The 20,685-nt window shown below is 46.2% G+C and overlaps 1 protein-coding gene across 1 annotated transcript; it reads left to right on the plus strand.

Moving 5' to 3' along the window:
• Nucleotides 1-19,960: 19,960 nt before the first annotated feature.
• Nucleotides 19,961-20,293, plus strand: LOC123481925 (proteasome subunit beta type-5-like). Its single transcript, XM_045207626.1, has one exon. It carries the CDS (start codon nucleotides 19,961-19,963, stop codon nucleotides 20,291-20,293), a length of 333 nt encoding a protein of 110 aa, XP_045063561.1.
• Nucleotides 20,294-20,685: the final 392 nt, after the last annotated feature.

Raw genomic sequence — 20,685 nt, forward strand, 5'->3', positions numbered from 1 at the left:
ATCCCCTGCTGATTTTGTACGTTTGCCCACTGACAAAGAAATGATCAGTCTATAATTTTAATGGTAGGTTTATTTGAACAGTGAGAGACAGAATAACAACAACAAAATCCAGAAAAACGCATGTCAAAAATGTTATAAATTGATTTGCATTTCAATGAGGGAAATAAGTATTTGACCCCCTCTCAATCAGAAAGATTTCTGGCTCTCAGGTGTCTTTTATACAGATAACGAGCTGAGAATAGGAGCACACTCTTAAAGGATAGTCCCGTGTAGCTCATTTGGTAGAGCATGGCGTTTGCAACGCCAGGGTTGTGGGTTCGATTCCCACGGGGGGGGGGGCAGTATGAAAATGTATGCACTCACTAACTGTAAGTCGCTCTGGATAAGAGCGTCTGCTAAATGACTAAAATATAAAAATGTATAAAAGACACCTGTCCACAGAAGCAATCAATCAATCAGATTCCAAACTCTCCACCATGGACAAGACCAAAGAGCTCTCCAAGGATGTCAGGGACAAGATTGTAGACCTACACAAGGCTGGAATGGGCTACAAGACCATCACCAAGCAGCTGGTGAGAAGGCGACAACAGTTGGTGCGATTATTCGCAAATGGAAGAAACACAAAAGAACTGTCAATCTCCCTCGGCCTGGGGCTCCATGCAAGAGCTCACCTCATGGAGTTGCAATGATCATGAGAACGGTGAGGAATCAACCCAGAACTACACAGGAGGATCTTGTCAATGATCTCAAGGCAGCTGGGACCATAGTCACCAAGAAAACAATTGGTAACACACTACGCCGTGAAGGACTGAAATCCTGCAGCGCCCGCAAGGTCCCCCTGCTCAAGAAAGCACATATACAGGCCCGTCTGAAGTTTGCCAATGAACATCTGAATGATTCAGAGGAGAACTGGGTGAAAGTGTTGTCGTCAGATGAGACCAAAATGGAGCTCTTTGGCATCAACTCAACTCGCCGTGTTGGAGGAGGAGGAATGCTGCCTATGACCCCAAGAACACCATCCCCACCGTCAAACATGGAGGTGGAAACATTATGCTTTGGTGGTGTTTTTCTGCTAAGGGGACAGGATAACTTCACCGCATCAAAGGGACGATGGACGGGGCCATGTACCGTCAAATCTTGGGTGAGAACCTCCTTCCCTCAGCCAGGGCATTGAAAATGGGTCGTGGATGGGTATTCCAGCATGACAATGACCCAAAACACACGGCCATGGCAACAAAGGTGTCACGGTTTACTACGCCAGAACCCAGAAGCAGACCAGGACAAGGTACTTAGAGAAAAAGGTGAGTGTTTATTAATTGACTCCCGAGTGAGGCTGAATAATCCAGGGACAGAGCGGGTGGCGTGGATGGGTTGTTGAGGGTGCAGTGGTAGGTCCAGACATGGCTCGGCAGCCGCCGACCATCAGGCAGAGGTTGGGTGAAGGTTCCGGGTGAGAGACTGCAGACAGAACAAAACGGAGGTGAGTACACAGCAAATCAACAAGGTGCAAAACAACAAAAACTAACGCTAGAACTCAAGGCTGATACGCTGACAAACATACTGTTCATGGCTAACGATCCGGCAGGAACTGGATGTTCGGCCAGAGCCTAAGAAGGGTGATGATCAGGACCAGGTGTGCAGATTGCTGATGGGATGCAGGTGCGGAAAACAAGAGCGCTCCCCGGAGCGTTCCCGAACCCTCGGGAAACTGGAGATTACGAACCGGAAAAACTAGTCACCAGACAGGACCCGACTCAGACAGCCGGGATCGTTACAGTACCCCCCCTCCGACGAACGCCACCGGGCGGACTCCCGGAGCGCCAGGATGGAGGCGGTAGAAGTCACTGATGAGGTCCGCATCTAGGACCTGTCGCCGCGAATCCAACTCCTCTCCTCAGGACCATACCCCTCCCAGTCCACGAGATACTGGAAACCCCGGCCCCGCCGTCTGGAATCCATGATGCGACGCACCGTGTAGGCAGGACCACCTCCGATCATCCGAGGAGGAGGAGGAGGAGGCGGAGGAGGCAACAGAGGACTGAGGAAGACAGGCTTGAGGCAGGAGACATGAAAGGTGGGATGGACTCTGAGCGTCCTCGGTAGTTTGAGTCGAACTGCCACTGGATTGATCACCTTCTCCACCACAAACGGACCAATGAACTTCGGTAACAACTTCCTAGACTCAGTCCGTAACGGAAGGTCCCGTGTGGCCAACCAAACCCTATCTCCGATGGAATAGGTGGGAGCGGGGATCCGGCGACGATTCGCCTGGAGCTGATACCGGTCCGAAACTCTAAGGAGTGCCTTTCTGGCCCGATGCCAGGGCCGGTGGCAACGACGAATATGGGCCTGAACAGAAGGCACTGAGAGCTCCTTCTCCTGAGAAGGAAACAGGGGAGGTTGGTAGCCATACAGGCACTGGAAGGGAGACATCCCAGTGGCAGATGTAGGAAGAGTATTGTGGGCATACTCAACCCAAGGCAACTGAGAGACCCAGGAGGTGGGGTTGGAAGAGACCAGACAGCGTAGCGTGGATTCCATCTTCTGGTTGGCTCTCTCCGCCTGACCATTGGATTGGGGGTGAAAACCAGATGTGAGACTGACTGTAGCTCCAATGGCCAAACAGAAGGACTTCCAGACAGCAGAGGTAAACTGAGGGCCACGGTCGGAAACGATATCACTGGGCAAACCGTGGACCCTGAAAACCTCCCTAACCAGGATCTCGGACGTCTCCGAGGCAGACGGAAGCTTGGCAATTGGCACAAAGTGGGCGAACTTGCTGAATCTGTCCACGATAGTCAGAACGACCGTGTTCCCCTCAGAAGCGGGCAACCCAGTGACGAAGTCCAGGGCCAGATGCGACCATGGTCGCGGGGGGAATAGGAAGGGGGTGAAGTAGTCCAGAGCTGGGCCGATTGGTACTCTTATTCTGCGCACACACTGGACAGGCAGCAACAAACCCCCGAGTATCCTCGGCCATGGCAGGCCACCAAAAACGTCTGCGAAGAAACGCCATTGTCCGAGCCACGCCAGGGTGACAAGCCATCTTGCTGGCGTGGGACCATTTGAGAACAGCCGGACGAACCGACTCAGGCACAAACAACCGACCGGGTGGACCGTTACCGGGACCGGGCTGAGTCCGAAGGGCCGCCAGCACCTCCTCCTCAATCTTCCACATAACTGCTCCCACGACGCAGTTCCGGGGGAGAATAGTCTCGGTCTTGGACCCACTCTCCTCCGTCTTGAGAACATCCGGGACAAGGCGTCCGCCTTGCCGTTCTTAGATCCAGGTCGGAACGTCAGGGCAAACTTGAATCGTCCGAAAAACAACGCCCACCTGGCCTGGACGGGAGTTGAGACGTTTAGCCGATTGCACGTAAGCAAGATTCTTGTGGTCAGTCCAGACAATAAACGGTTGCTCCGCCCCTCCAACCAGTGGCGCCACTCCTCCAAGGCAAGTTTCACCGCGAGAAGCTCCCGGTTACCCACATCGTAATTCCTCTCCGCAGGCGAAAGGCGACGAGAGTAGTAGGCGCAGGGATGGAGTTTACTGTCCGTGGAGCATCGCTGCGACAGGATGGCGCCAACTCCCACATCAGACGCGTCCACTTCAACGACGAACTGACGGGCCGTGTCCGGTTGAGAGAGAATCGGTGCGTTGGTGAATCGCCTCTTCAAATCCAGAAACGCAACGATCCGCCTCCGGATTCCACTTGAAGATCCTGATACTGGAAGTCAAGGCAGTTAACGGAGCGGCCACACGGCTGTAATCCCGGATGAATCTGCGGTAGAAATTCGCAAACCCCAAAAAATCTCTGGAGCTGCAATCTCGTACCGGGCTGGACCCATTCCAGAACCGCTCTAACCTTCTCCTGGTCCATCCTAATCTCTCCCCTGGAGATGATGTACCCGAGAAAGGATGTCGTGTGGGCGTGAAACTCGCACTTCTCGGCCTTCACGAACAGGCGATTCTCCAACAATCGCTGCAGAACCTGCCGGACATGCTGGACGTGGTCGGAAGGTTCCTTCGAGAAGATCAGAATGTCATCCAGGTAAACAAACACAAAGAGACCGATCATATCTCTCAGGACGTCGTTCACCATACTCTGGAATACCGCTGGAGCATTGGTCAGTCCAAACGGCATCACCTGATACTCGAAGTGACCCATCGGTGTATTGAAACCCGTCAACCACTCGTCCCCCTCTCTGATCCGGACCAGGTGATACGCATTGCGTAGGTCTAGCTTGGTGAACACCGTAGCACCCTGTAAGGAGTCGAAGGCAGAACTCATCAAGGGCAGGGGATACTTGTTCTTGACCGTGATGTCATTCAACCCCGATAATCAATACACGGTCGAAGAGAGCCATCCTTCTTACCCACAAAGAAGAATCCTGCCCCCAGGGGTGATGACGAGGACGAACGAGACCAGCAGCTAGGGACTCCTTGATGTAGGTCTCCAACGCCTCACGTTCAGGTCGGGAGATACTGTATAACCTTCCCTTGGGGTAGACAGCTCCAGGGACCAGGTTGATGGCACAATCATATGGTCGGGTGGGGAGGGAGTGACAGAGCCTTCTGCTTACTGAAAACTTCCCCCAAATCGTGATATGTCTCGGGAACCAGGGACAAATCTGGGGGCTCAGCCTCAATCACCTGACTGGGAACCGAATGGGGGCAGGCAGTCTTGAGACAGTTAGCATGACAATCAAGGCTCCAACTCGTTACCTTGCCCGTCACCCAATCGAACGTGGGATTGTGTTCCTTCAGCCAGGGGGTATCCAAGGACCAGAGGAACATGGGAAGACGGCAGAATGAAGAATGAAATCATCTCAGAATGATTCCCCGACAACCGCATCTTAACCGGTTCAGTCCTCATCGTGATACGTGCCAGACTACTGCCGTTCAGAGTGGTCGCTTAATGGCTTCCGCAATTGCTCCTTGGAAAGCCCCAGCTGTTCCACCAACTCGGCATCAAGAAAGCTTCCATCGGCACCTGAATCGATAAAAGCGTTAAGCGCTAAGCTCTGATTCCTGTTCACAAGGGTAGCCGGGAAACGGGGTCTGACAGAGGTACTGAGAGGTTGAAACTGGCTCGCTAAAAGTCCTCCCAACTTTAGCGAGCCGGGCAGTTTGACGACCGCCGGGAACAGGTGGAGATGTAATGTCCCGAGCTACCACAGTCGAGGCAGCAGTTGGTCTGCCGTCTATGTTGACGCTCCTCCTTGGTTAACCCGTGCCGCCCCACTTGCATGGGTTCAGAATCGGGAGAGAGGACCTCTCCACTAATCCATTGTGGTGGAGAATGATCGACGTGTTCTGGTCCACCACCCGACCCGACTGGGAACTGAGAAGCTGATCGATTGGACGGACCCCATTGCTTCTCCCTCCTTCGCTCTCGGACTCGATTATCCACCCGAATAGACAAGGCTACCAAGCTGTCCAGGTCACTAGGCTCCGGATAGGAGATCAACTCATCCTTGAGCTGCTCCGACAGACCCTGGTAAAAGGCCGCTTGCAGAGACTCCTGCTCCACCCACTCTCCACAGCCAACGTCTTGAACTCGATCACGAAGTCGGCCACGCTGCGAGTTCCTTGGTGAAGCGAAAACAGGCGCTAGCTGCGTCCCTCCCTCGGACGGAATGGTCGAAGAGCTTCCTCATCTCGGCCGTGAACCCCTGGTATGAAGCCATGCAGGGGTCTTGTCGTTCCCAAACGGCTGAAGCCCACTCAGCGCTCGACCACGCAGCAACGCAATCACAAAGGCTATCCTAGCCTTGTCTGTGGCATAAGAGTAGGGCTGTAGATCGAACACTAATCCACACTGCATAAGGAAGGAACGGCATCTTCCCAGCTCCCCCCTCATATCTATCCGGCGTCGGAACCTCGGGCTCACGGAAGGACACAGCTCCCGAAGCGGCAGGCGAGATGGGTGAAACCGGTAGTGGATCCTCCACCGGAAACTTGCGTTGGTTCTGGACCTCCGTCAGACCGGTAGAAAGGTTCCGAACTGACAACGCGATCTCCTGTAGTACCGTGCTATGATGGCCCAACATCTTCTCCTGATGGGAAATGGCATGGCGAACAGAGTCCAGGTCCGCTGGGTTCATACTGGCCGGATCGTTCTGTCACGGTTTACTACGCCAGAACCCAGAAGCAGACCAGGACAAGGTACTTAGAGAAAAAAGGTGAGTGTTTATTAATTGACTCCCGAGTGAGGCTGAATAATCCAGGGACAGAGCGGGTGGCGTGGATGGGTTGTTGAGGGTGCAGTGGTAGGTCCAGACATGGCTCGGCAGCCGCCGACCATCAGGCAGAGGTTGGGTGAAGGTTCCGGGTGAGAGACTGCAGACAGAACAAAACGGAGGTGAGTACACAGCAAATCAACAAGGTGCAAAACAACAAAAACTAACGCTAGAACTCAAGGCTGATACGCTGACAAACATACTGTTCATGGCTAACGATCCGGCAGGAACTGGATGTTCGGCCAGAGCCTAAGAAGGGTGATGATCAGGACCAGGTGTGCAGATTGCTGATGGGATGCAGGTGCGGAAAACAAGAGCGCTCCCCGGAGCGTTCCCGAACCCTCGGGAAACTGGAGATTACGAACCGGAAAAACTAGTCACCAGACAGGACCCGACTCAGACAGCCGGGATCGTTACAAAAAGGAGTTGCTCAAGAAGAGGCACATTAAGGTCCCGGAGTGGCCTAGCCAGTCTCCAGACCTGAATCCCATAGAAAATCTGTGGAGGGAGCTGAAGGTTCGAGTTGCCAAATGTCAGCCTCGAAACCTTAATGACTTGGAGAAGATCTGCAAAGAGGAGTGGGACAAAATCCCTCCTGAGATGTGTGCAAACCTGGTGGCCAACTACAAGAAACGTCTGACCTCTGTGATTGCCAACAAGGGTTTTGCCACCTAGTACTAAGTCATGTTTTGCAGAGGGGTCAAATACTTATTTCCCTCATTAAAATGCAAATCAATTTATAACATTTTTGACACGCGTTTTTCTGGATTTTTTTGTTGTTATTCTGTCTCTCACTGTTCAAATAAACCTACCATTAAAATTATAGACTGATCATGTCTTTGTCAGTGGGCAAATGTACAAAATCAGTAGGGAATCAAATACTTTTTTCCCTCACTGTAGGTAGGCAACATGGCTGCCTAAGTATGATCCCCAATCAGAGACAACGATCGACAGCTGCCTCTGATTGGGAACCACACCCGGCCAACATAGATCTACAATATCTAGATCTTACACATAGAAATTCACACCCTGACCAAACCAACTAAAGAAAACCGGGCTCTCAAGGCCAGGGCGTTGCAAACCCCGAGAGAGTTGCCTCTCGGGCTTCCTTAGCGGTCGGCACCGTTGGCGTCGCCATTGATCCTCTCCTACCTGGGCTTCTACCTTCGCCCAGGGTCCTTTACCAGAAAATATCTCCTCCCCAGACCACATCTTCCCCACCTGTGTCCAGGGTGTTTGCTCCTCCTGGACACGCTGCTTGGTCCGTTGGTGGTGGGATCTTCTGTCACGCTCGTTGAGTACAGGATTGGACCAAGGTGCAGCGTGGTATGCGTACATGTTCGTTTATTGAATAAACACTGAACAAAAACAACAAAAGCAACGTAACGGGAGGTTCTAAAGGCTAACATCAAACAAGCCAAACACACAGAAACAAGATCCCACAACATAAGTAGGCAACATGGCTGCCTAAGTATGATCCCCAATCAGAGACAACGATCAACAGCTGCCTCTGACTGGGAACCACACCCGGCCAACATAGATCTACAATATCTAGATCTTACACATAGGAATTCACACCCTGACCAAACCAACTAAAGAAAACCGGGCTCTCAAGGCCAGGGCGTGACATACTTCCAGCCCATACATACTATATACATTTTATGGACACAGTCAAATTCTACAATATTATATTATCATGATGTCCATCTGGTTTTCTTCTATATGTCATATTTTTCTAACTGTGCTCTTTCACAAAAGCTCTCAACCTATAACCTATATACTTATTATGGACACAGTATGCTTTACATTAGTTATCTTGTTGTTATTAGTTGCTGTTATTAGTCCCATCCTTCAGCTTCATTCAACATCTCCCATCTATCTCTTAACACCATCCATATTGGATTTATATTTGCCATATAATTTTCAACTGTACTGTGATGTTTAACAAAAGTTCTGAACCTTTCTATTGTCATTGTTTCTACAGATCGTAAATTGAAAATATTTTTTTTTGCTAAAAGTATTATTATATTATTGATCGATTGACTATGACTTTTCAGATCACCCAGTAGTGCTATCTGCAGGGTTAGCTCCAGGTAAACATTGCAATCATTTAGCCATTTTTCGCAGCAAAATCTGCAGAGCTGGGAAGATTGTATCCCCCATATAAATAACATTCTATTGGTAGCAAGAATTTTGTATAAGAATTTAAATTGAAACATTGTAAGTTTTGAATCCGGCATCGTTTCAGTTCATAAACACTATGCCATGGAATCGGTATGTCAAAAATCTCTTCCCAACTATTTTGCAATCTATATGGGATGGCTGTCAATCCTTTGGTCCTTAAATGAAACTGGTATACTTTTTTATTTATCACAATTTTCTTTAACCAATTATATTCTTTAATACAAAGCTGACAGACAAGTTCCTTACTTTTTCCCCCTTCCACTTTCCTTTTCCATTTTTGCGGTGATGCTGCAATTATTTGGTTGTAATTTTGGGTAGAGCAGACATTTCCATATGTTTCTGTTAGCTGCATGTGCGACATAACTCCACCAGTCCTACCGATAATATCACTTACGAAGATTATACCTTTTTTACATTTATAACATTTTGTCAATTTTTTTTTGTTTTTTATCAATTAGTATATTTTAGTTTAACCACAATATTTGTTGCATTATTTGTTCTGTCGTTTTTGGAGGATTAAATTGAAATTGCAACCAACTTTCTATGGCTTGTTTTAGAAATAGTGATATTTGGGAGATTATTTCCTTTTCAAATAACTGAAAGTGAGAGGTTGTAATCTGAATAAAGGGAAAAAGGCCATTCTTGAACATTGGGTGAGACAATCTTACTAATTTGCTATAGAACCAGTTCGGATTATTAAAGTATAACTTTTGTATGACTGAAGCTTTTAGTGATAGGTCTAATGCTTTAATATTTAATCATTTCTGTCCTCCGAATTCATATTCATTATATAAATAGGCCCGTTTAATTTTGTCTGGCTTGCCGTTCCAAATAAAATGGAATATTATTTTCTCATGAAGGTTTCGGTTTAGGGAAGGGAATTTCCCAAGGATCCCAGATAGCACTAACCCAGCGAAATTGAATTCAGGATGAATCATCAGGCAAATAGTCTGGCGATGTACACAGGCCAATGTGCAGCCTACTTTTTAAACACAGGTGTGCATGTTTTTGGCTTAGACTGGGGCACAGACTGAACTACAGACACAATCTAATTTCATACATCTAAATCAACACAAGTACAACATGATTTATGAGACAGGTATCACCGTTTTTTATGACTGGCATGGTTTACTCCACATTTCACGCGTCTCGATAATGAGGTAATGTAATGCTATTGATATAATGCTACTTGTTTGGACAATACAACTGAGGGATCATTTACTATATAAAAATGCTCATTTTTGTTACATTTAAGTCAGTGCATCCCCACTCTCAGAGACAAACAGACCTTGACTGACTCTCAAAAACTAAAAACATTAGAATCAATAATTGACATTGGAGGGGAAATAATTAATCGATAAATAAGTTATTTTACATATTAAGGGACACATTTTTTCAATGGCATTACAGGATCTGTGTTGTTTCAAGGACTATTTTCTTGACTCTAGATGGAATTTTTCAGCTTCACTTCGAATAGACCAGGAAAACACCTCCTTGCTTTTTGGGAAGAGAACCAGACATACAACAAGCAGTGGCTTATCGTAGAGCAACAGTGGAAGCCCACTGCATCTTTATATTGATACCTCAGTGAAAGCCCCAAAACAGTTTGGCCAAATCAACCATAACATTGCACCAAACCCCATCACGTCTGCCAACTGTGCCCTCTGGAGAAGGATTCTGGCTCTACCAGCTTCGCCACGTCAGGTGGCTGTCCAAAGCTGCTAACCCACATGCTGCACCCATTAAGGGCACTGAGCTGCGTGTGGTGGCCACTCTGTGTGGCTGGGATGGAGGACAGGTAGAGCAACGTCCTCTTGAGCATGGCAGCAGAGGGATGGATCAGGAGAACAGATCAATGATGGGGAGTGAAACAGATGATCGGGCAAAGACAGCTGCAAGTGAACCAATCTCTCAAGCAAAGGGACAGGATAAGAGGCAGTGCCTCTCACCAGCCATGAGTCACGTGCACAAGTACAGTGAAATGTCTGCTGGAGGAAGTGGTAGGCAGGTGCTCTCTGGCCCCAGCCTGTAATATGTCTGCAGTGACGGGACACGCCTGCAGGGAAAGCTGTTCTCTGTGGGCTCCGGCTCACCCTATGCCTACTCTGTGCTGGAGGAGGGGTACAGTGGGGGCTGGAGGAAGCACTCTCACTGGCCAGGGAGGCTGTGTACAGGGCCACACATAGAGACGTAAACTCTGGGAACTGTGTGGATGTGTACCATGTCACCTCACATGGATGAACTCGCAGGGACAGAGATGAGCTGAGAGAGCAGTATTACAGAGAGAAGGAGAGAGAAAGAGTGAAGGTGAAGGAGAGGAGGAACAGAGAGGAGGGGGGAAAGGATGAGGAGATTGGTAGTTAGGGTAATAAAGAAGGCTAGAGTGAGGAGAGAGAAGTTTAGCAGAAGAAAGAAAATAAGAGACGTATCTGGAGCCAATAATTGTAGCCTTTTAGAGTATTACTTAAATGAAATGTTAGCCTACATTAATATTAATCATTTTTATAAACATCAGAGGTCATGTTTTCATTTACCTTAAAACCAAGTGGACCAGCTTGAAAGCCTGAGACTCCCCTCTGTTCATAATAACTACATTATTCACATTATGTAACCTAGGAAATAATATTTTAGACTTAGTGTCTTAGATTAGCTAGAAGTACTTGATTTACAAATCAGTCTCAGACAACAATGACATAGAGTTAAGAAAATATTTTATTTCTGAGAAGTCATCAGATTGATAATTTCAGAGAATTGATAAGTCTCTGGACTGGAAGCTTCAATGCAATATGTCCTTGGACTGCAGAAAGGAAGTTGGGCCACAAGCACAACCTGGTAATCGGATGTCCCTGGACTGCAGAAAGGAAGTTAGGCCACAACCTGGTCCTCGGATGTCCCTGGACTGCAGAAAGGAAGTTGGGCCACAAGCACAACCTGGTCCTCAGATGTCCCTGGACTGCAGAAAGGAAGTTGGGCCACAAGCACAACCTGGTCCTCGGATGTCCCTGGACTGCAGAAAAGACGTTGGGCCACAACCTGGTCCTCGGATGTCCCTGGACTGGAGAGCAGAAGTTGGGCCACAACCTGGTCCTCGGATGTCCCTGGACTGCAGAGCAGAAGTTGGGCCACATTCCTCTTCATAGTGAAAATTGTAAATGAAGTTCTTGGAATGACAAGTTTCTTGTCTTTAGAAAATTACACCTTAGCAGTATAATTGCCAGAGACCAACACTGCTTTAATGTCATTATTATGTCCAGACAGATATCTTCAGTAATAGAAAAACTACATGTATTTGTCTCAACAAATAATAAATATGTATCTTGTAGGCTAACACTGCATGTCCATCATTGTGAACCATCACATTTTAAAGGGTTTTTCTTTATCATATGTAAACAAATGTTTACATAAGTCCATAGTGAACTTTTGTAATCGATATTGCGAAGGCGATAATGAACTATAGTGAGACCATCTCGAGGAAAACTGACCGAAGTGCAAAACTGCAAATCAGTGATGTATTTCCTTTACCGGCAAAACTCTTTTGATAACAACGGAAGTGGTGCTATCATCATTCTTAGTTCAAAGATGGCTCTTGCTCATGTGTTGCAAAGTGAGTCAGTAGATTTTTCAAACTATGGTCACCAGCGTCTGGAAACAATAGAACACTATGAAAAATCTGGGAAACCAGGCCTGCTATTCATAGCAGACTTTGAAAAGGCATTTGATAAAGTACGACTGGAGTTTATATATAAATGCCTGGAGCATTTTAATTTTGGAGAATCTCTAATTAAATGGGTTAAAATCATGTACATTTACATTTAAGTCATTTAGCAGACGCTCTTATCCAGAGCGACTTACAAATTGGTGCATTCACCCTATAGCCAGTGGGTTAACCACTTTACAATAATATTTTTTTTTTTGTGGGGCGGGGTGGTGCGGGGGGGTAGAAGGATTACTTCATCCTATCCCAGGTATTCCTTAAAGAGGTGGGGTTTCAAATGTCTCCGGAAGGTGGTGAGTGACTCCGCTGTCCTGGCGTCGTGAGGGAGCTTGTTCCACCATTGGGGTGCCAGAGCAGCGAACAGTTTTGACTGGGCTGAGCGGGAACTATGCTTCCGCAGAGGAAGGGGAGCCAGCAGGCCAGAGGTGGATGAACGCAATGCCCTCGTTTGGGTGTAGGGACTGATCCGAGCCTGAAGGTACGGAGGTGCCGTTCCCCTCACTGCTCCATAGGCAAGCACCATGGTCTTGTAACGGATGCGAGCTTCAACTGGAAGCCAGTGGAGTGTGCGGAGGAGGGGGTGACGTGAGAGAACTTGGGAAGGTTGAACACCAGACGGGCTGCGGCATTCTGGATGAGTTGTAGGGGTTTAATGGCACAGGCAGGGAGCCCAGCCAACAGCGAGTTGCAGTAATCCAGACGGGAGATGACAAGTGCCTGGATTAGGACCTGTGCCGCTTCCTGTGTAAGGCAGGGTCGTACTCTCTGAATGTTGTAGAGCATGAACCTGCAGGATCGGAGAACGACAGGGTGTTGTCCAGGGTCACGCCAAGGCTCTTCGCACTCTGGGAGGAGGACACAACGGAGTTGTCAACCGTGATGGCGAGATCATGGAACGGGCAGTCCTTCCCCGGGAGGAAGAGCAGCTCCGTCTTGCCAGGGTTCAGCTTGAGGTGGTGATCCGTCATCCATACTGATATGTCGGCCAGACATGCAGAGATGCGATTCGCCACCTGGTTATCAGAAGGGGGAAAGGAGAAGATTAGTTGTGTATCGTCAGCGTAGTAATGATAGGAGAGGCCATGTGAGGATATGACAGAGCCAAGTGACTTGGTGTATAGGGAGAAAAGGAGAGGGCCTAGAACTGAGCCCTGGGGGACACCAGTGGTGAGAGCACGTGGTGCGGGAGACAGCTTCTCGCCACGCCACTTGGTAGGAGCGACCGGTCAGGTAGGACGCAATCCAGGAGTGAGCCGCGCCGGAGATGCCCAGCTCGGAGAGGGTGGAGAGGAGGATCTGATGGTTCACAGTATCAAAGGCAGCAGACAGGTCTAGAAGGACAAGAGCAGAGGAGAGAGAGTTAGCTTTAGCAGTGCGGAGAGCCTCCGTGACACAGAGAAGAGCAGTCTCAGTTGAATGACCAGTCCTGAAACCTGACTGGTTTGGATCAAGAAGGTAATTCTGAGAGAGATAGCAAGAGAGTTGGCTAAAGACGGCACGCTCAATAGTTTTGGAAAGAAAAGAAAGAAGGGATACTGGTCTGTAGTTGTTGACATCAGTGGGATCGAGTGTTAGTTTTTTGAGAAGGGGTGCAACTCTCGCTCTCTTGAAGACGGAAGGGACATGGCCAGCAGTCAAGGATGAGTTGATCAGCGAGGTGAGGTAGGGGAGAAGGTCACCGGAGATGGTCTGGAGAAGAGAGGAGGGGATGGGGTCAAGCGGGCAGGTTGTTGGGCGGCCTGCAGTCACTAGTCGCAAGATTTTATCTGGAGAGAGAGGGGAGAAAGAAGTCAAAGCATAGGGTAGGGCAGTGTGAGCAGGACCAGCAGTGTCATTAGACTTAACAAACGAGGATCGGATGTCGTCAACCTTCTTTTCAAATTGTTTGACAAAGTCATCCACAGAGAGGGAGGAGGAGGGGGGGTGGGGGGGAGGATTCAGCAGTGAGGAGAATGTGGCAAAGAGCTTCCTAGGGTTAGAGACAGATGCTTGGAATTTAGAGTGGTAGAAAGTGGCCTTAGCAGCAGAAACAGATGAAGAAAATGTAGAGAGGAGGGAGTGAAAAGATGCCAGGTCGGCAGGGAGTTTAGTTTTCTTCCATTTGCGCTCCGCTGCCCGGAGCTCTGTTCTGTGAGCTTGCAATGAGTCATCAAGCCACGGAGCTGGAGGGGAGGACCGAGCCGGCCGGGAGGATAGGGGACACAGGGAGTCAAAGGATGCAGAAAGGGAGGAGAGGAGGGTTGAGGAGGCAGAGTCAGGAGATTGGAGGGAGAAGGATTGAGCAGAGGGAAGAGATGATAGGATGGAAGAGGAGAGAGTAGTAGGTTGAGGCGGCGCGTTACCATCTGTGTAGGGGCAGAGTGAGTAGTGTTGGAGGAGAGCGAGAGAGAAAAGGATACAAAGTAGTGGTCGGAGACATGGAGGGGAGTTGCAGTGAGATTAGTAGAAGAGCAACATCTAGTAAAGATGAAGTCAAGCGTATTGCCTGCCTTGTGAGTAGGGGGGGACGGTGAGAGGGTGAGGTCAAAAGAGGAGAGGAGTGGAAAGAAGGAGGCAGAGAGAAATGAGTCAAATGTAGCCGTAGGGAGGTTGAAATCCCCCAAAACTGTGAAGGGTGAGCCATCCTCAGGAAAGGAACTTATCAAGGCGTCAAGCTCATTGATGAACTCTCCAAGGGAACCTGGAGGGCGATAGATGACAAGGATATTAAGCTTAAATGGGCTAGTGACTGTGACAGCGTGGAATTCAAATGAGGAGATAGACAGATGGGTTAGGGGAAAAATTGAGAATGACCACTTGGGAGAGATGAGGATTCCTGTGCCACCACCCCTCTGACCAGATGCTCTCGGGGTATGCGAGAACACATGGTCAGACGAGGAGAGAGCAGTAGGAGTAGCAGTGTTTTCAGTGGTAATCCATGTTTCCGTCAGCGCCAGGAAGTCGAGGGACTGGAGGGTAGCATAGGCTGGGATGAAGTCAGCCTTGTTGGCGGCAGAACGGCAGTTCCAGAGGCTGCCTGAGACCTGGAACTCCAGGTGTGTGGTGCGTGCAGGGACCACCAGGTTAGAGAGGCAGCAGCCACGCGGTGTGAGGCGTTTGTGTAGCCTGTGCGGAGAGGAGAGAACAGGGATAGGCAGAGGCATAGTTGACAGGCTGCAGCAGATGGCTACAATAATGCAGAGGAGATCGGAATGAAATGAACTAAACATCTGGGAAAGGAGAGAGCAGGCCTCCCTCACCAAAAAAATATAACTCTCCCAACTTCCACCTCAGAAACTATAATTGTTTCACTGAACCACCCGAATAAAACTCTCCAACTTCCACTTTAGAAATTAGAATTGTTGTAAACTACAGCGGTTCAATGTTTCAATGAATAGACTCAACTTACTTTATTCAGCTAGCTAACTATGACGCCATAGCTAACTAGCATGCTAGCATCCAATAACACACAGTTTAGCACCAATACTTGGTTACAACAAACTACCAATAGTGTGTGAACACACTAAACAGATAATTAGTGTCCGTGTCTAGTTCTTTCATAACGCAGCAATGATTAAACGTTGGCTAGCTAGCACAAATATATTGTATTTAGCTACTACAGTACAGCCAGCTGGTAGTGTTGGCTAGCTAGCAATGGCTGCTGTGTTGACTTTGTTTGAAAAACGGCGTCGCTGCGAACGAATGTAGCTGGCTAAAAGGATATTGTTTTTAGTTGCTACCGTTGCTAATAGCTACTCGCCAGCTAATCCAGGAGGTGAGTTAGCTAGCTAGCTTCGTGCTACACCCGGCACCGCCGACTACAAAAGTAACCTACAATAACTACACAACAACTACCCACAACAGCCCACGATGCCTACCTATACTACTTAATAATATACAGCCCACGATGCCTACCTATAATACCTAACTACAATCTAAATACACAGTTTAAGCCTTACTCGACAAAGCCCAAGCTATGTATAAAGCCAAACTGGCAGACTGCAATCAGTAGCTGTAATTAAGTACAGCAGCTACCAACCACCTAACGTTAATGCCTCGGATAATGAGGTTAGAAAAACAGCTGAATGGTGGCAGCTAGCTGGCTCAATCACAGGTACTCTTAAGCGTGAAATAACATTGGAAACAACTAACCACAGTTGCTAAAAGTTACCAGTAGCTACCCGCTAGCTAGCTAGCTAGCTTTGTTGGTCCAAGTAGTGGGTAGGCTAGCCTCGTGCTTCGCCGGGGTCCGCCGAATACAATACTTACCTACAATAATTACCTACAATAACCTACAATAACTACCTGAGTAAACTACCTATAATACCTAACTACAATACCTACCTACAATCTAAATACATGGTTTAAGCTTTACTCAACACCATATAAGAAGCCAAGCTTACCTCCTGCTAGAGAAAACACAACCTCTCCCGACAACCGTTCAATTTATAGTAACCTTAGGTGTAAAATAGTAAATAATGGCTATTATCAAGGGATTAGAAATCCAGGGCTTAAAAACAAATGTGTCATTGTACGCTGATGATTCATGTTTTCGTTTAAATCCACAACTTGAATCCTTCCACAGCCTCATAGAGGATCTAGATACATTTTCTAACATCTCTGAATTACAACCAAATTATGATAAATGTACAATATTACATATTGGATCACTAAAAAATACAATTTTCACATTACCATGTAGTTTACCAATATAATGGTCTGATGGTGATGTGGATATACTCGGAATACATATCCCAAATGAAATAAATGATCTCACTCCAATACACGTGGGGCCAGTATGAAAAAATAAAAAATCATAATAAATGTATGCACTCACTAACTGTAAGTCGCTCTGGATAAGAGCGTCTGCTAAATGACTAAAATGTAAAATGTAATAAGATCTTGCTACCATGGAAAGGTAAATACCTGTCTATTTGTGGAAAAATCACCCTGATAAACTCTTTAGTATTATCCCAGTTTACCTATTTGCTTATGGTCTTGCCTACACCTAGTGAACAGTTTTTTTTTTATTATATGAGAAAAATATATTCCATTTTATTTGGAACGGCAAGCCAGACAAAATTAAACGGGCCTTTTTATATAATGAATATTAATTCAGAGGACAGAAATGATTAAATATTAAAGCATTAGACCTATCACTAAAAGCTTCAGTCATACAAAAGTTATACTTAAATCCGAACTGGTTCTCTAGCAAATTAGTAAAATTGTCTCACCCCATGTTCAACAATGGCCTTTTTCCCTTTATTCAGATTACAACCTCTCAATTTCAGTTATTTGAAAGGAAATAATCTCCCAAATATCACTATTTCTAAAACAAGCCATAGAAAGTTGGTTGCAATTTCAATTTAATCCTCCAAAAAAACGACAGAACAAATAATACAACAAATATTGTGGTTAAACTCAAATATACTAATTGATAAAAAAAACATTATTTTATTTTTTAAATGTTTAAAAAAGGTATAATCTTCGTAAATTATATCATAGGTAGGACTGGTGGAGTTATGTCGCACATGCAGCTAACAGAAACATATGGAAATGTCTGCTCTACCCAAAATTACAACCAAATAATTGCAGCATTGGAAGAGGAAAGTGGAAGGGGGAAAAAGTAAGGAACTTGTCTGTCGGCCCTGCATTAAAGAACATAATTGGTTAAAGAAAATTGTGATAAATAAAAAAGTATACCAGTTTCATTTAAGGACCAAAGGATTGACAGCCGTCCCATATAGATTGCATAGTTGGGAAGAGATTTTTGACGTACTGATTCCATGGCATAGTGTTTATGAACTGATACACAAAACGACGCCGGATTCAAAACTTAGAATATTTCAATTTAAATTATTATACAAAATTCGTGCTACCAATAGAATGTTATTTATATGGGGGATACAATCTTCCCAGCTCTGCAGATTTTGCTGCGAAGAGACAGAATCATTAGATCATTTGTTTTGGTACTGTCCATTTGTAGCTTGTTTTTGGTCACAGGTCCAGGAATGGCTAAAGGATTGCAATATTTACCTGGAGCTAACCCTGCAGATAGCATTACTGGGTGATCTGAAAAGTCATAGTCAATCGATCAATAATATAATAATACTTTTAGCAAAAATGTTTAGTCTCAATTTACAATCTGTAGAGACAATGAGAATAGAAGGGTTCAGAACTTTTGTGAAACATCACAGTACAGTTGAAAAATATATGGCAAATAGAAATCCAATATGGATGGTGTTAAGCAATAGATGGGAGGTGTTGAATGGAGCTGAAGGGTGGGACTAATAACAACTAACAACAACTAATAACAACAAGATAACTAATGTAAAGCATACTGTGTCCATAATACGTATATAGGTTATAGGTTGAGAGCTTTTGTGAAAGAGCACAGTTAGAAAGATATGGCATATAGAAGCAAACCGGATGGACATCATGGAAATGATCGGAGAGGTTGAGGGTAGAGGAAGTTCAGAAGTTCAGAAGTAAAAACTAACAAAATATAATTATTGTAAAATTGACTGTGTCCATAAAATGTATAAAAAGTGATGCAGACAATTACATTGATAGAAGTTACAATCTTTCTGCAATATTAAAGCTATTAGGCCTACTCACCAAACCGATGTCATGGCCATAATTCATCCCCATGCAGTGTTCAATGTAGAATTGTTAATCCATTTAGAAAATTCCAAGGAACCGGCATAATAAAATAAATAAAACGTCTGTATATCGAAAAGAAGACAGATTTTGGTTTGTAACCCTGAAAAATGTCTTTCAACTTGCCAAATTGAGCCCCGTTCCAAATGATCACTCTTTGAGAATAACTGTTCCAGATGTGAGATGCGAATCACTTCACACTATTCTGTTCTATTTTATTCTGTTATATTACATCATATTTATTTACTATAAAATGGGTGTCTTGACTGATAAGGGCTTCTAATAAAGGGCCACACTGCTGAGGTTACTACCTTTTTTGAAGATTGTGTTCCACAATATAATATAACCAGGTGATATTAGTTTCAATTAATGAATCTTAAATGGCACTTGTTTTTTTAATTGACTGAATGTATATGAGGCAATTAGGATTCGTTATCTGTAATGGTTATAAGTTAGGCATTGTTGCATACTGTACTCGAACAGTCAAAAAAAGTCAAAGGCCCATCCCTACACACATGGTTGTGTGAGCTGGATAGGGACACCATATAATCCATTCTATTACACACAGGGGACCAGCCCTGATATACTGTCCCTGGTCTCTATCAGGTCATGCTGTCCTAGACTGCAAAATTAGATAACTAGGGATCCGAATTTTGAATTGCACACATGTGAGCCACATAAATATTGCAGTAGCCTAAATGTAATATTTCCCATGATTTATGGCACATTCTTCCCCTTACCAAGGAGAGGTGCCTTTCCTCCCTATCACGCTGCATATTAAAGCTGTTGTGGCTCTGAGGAGTGCAGTATAGACTACAATAATAAGAGACGGGACACACCATAAGACCACAGAACATCAGCTGCGTGTCTCTCATGTATAAAAACAGAATATGCTTCTTTAGGGGTTCCTACACAATATCATATTTTTTATTGTCACGTTATCTCTAGTTAAACATGCAAAGAATGAAATGTATCTTACCCTTTGCTCACACCTTGTGCTCACGTCGCTCTGCTTCCTAAAAGAAGGCCCCTCCCCCAATTTATATCATACCAACTTCTGCACCTCATTGGATTGGGTACAGACATGTCATCACATTATTGTCATGTGTAGGAATACAAACAAAAAATATATGGGGGGGAGTGAGGGGCAAAACGTTTTTCTGTTGCCTGAGGGCAACAATGTACAGTAGAGGGTTAACATTTCACCTTCTAACCCTTCCAGGCCTCTACTACGTGGACTCTGAGGGGAACCGTGTCTGCGGGGACCTGTTTGCTGTGGGCTCTGGCTCCATGTACGCGTATGGCATCGTGGACAGTGGTCTGAAGCAGAAGGACCTGACTGTGGAGGAGGCCTGTGATCTGGACCGTAGGGCCATCTACCAGGCCACCTACTGTGACGCCTACAGTGGAGGACAGGTCAACCTGTACCACGTACACAGTGAGGGCTGGACCAGGATGTCCCAGTCGGATGTCTTAATGCTGCTCCAACAGTACCAGGCAGAGAAGGCATAGGAGAGGGAGGGGTAAAGAATGACAGCCCGGGGGACCATTCAATTTATAAAAAAGTGTTTACACACATCCAAATTTGGCACAGTATCTGGACTATTGAAAATGACCTTTAAAGAATATAAGTAACCTTGCTGTTACTACACGTTCCTTACTGTGCCTGGGATAAAGGGGTGTACCTTCTGGAAAACAATGTGTGCAGCGTGTGCAGGCTTTTGTCCTAGCCCAGCACTTACACAACTGATCCAGCTGATCAAGGTCATGATCATTAGTGGAGACAGGTGTTAAAGTACTAGGCTGTACACGCTATGTCTCTCCAGGACCAATGGTAAAAAACACTGCTTTGAGTCATATCTCTAGCTCATTTCACAACCCTAACCCCATTGACATGGTCATGG

This window comes from Coregonus clupeaformis, chromosome 26 (genome assembly GCF_020615455.1).
Source record: "Coregonus clupeaformis isolate EN_2021a chromosome 26, ASM2061545v1, whole genome shotgun sequence".
Taxonomy (NCBI): Eukaryota; Metazoa; Chordata; class Actinopteri; order Salmoniformes; family Salmonidae; genus Coregonus; species Coregonus clupeaformis.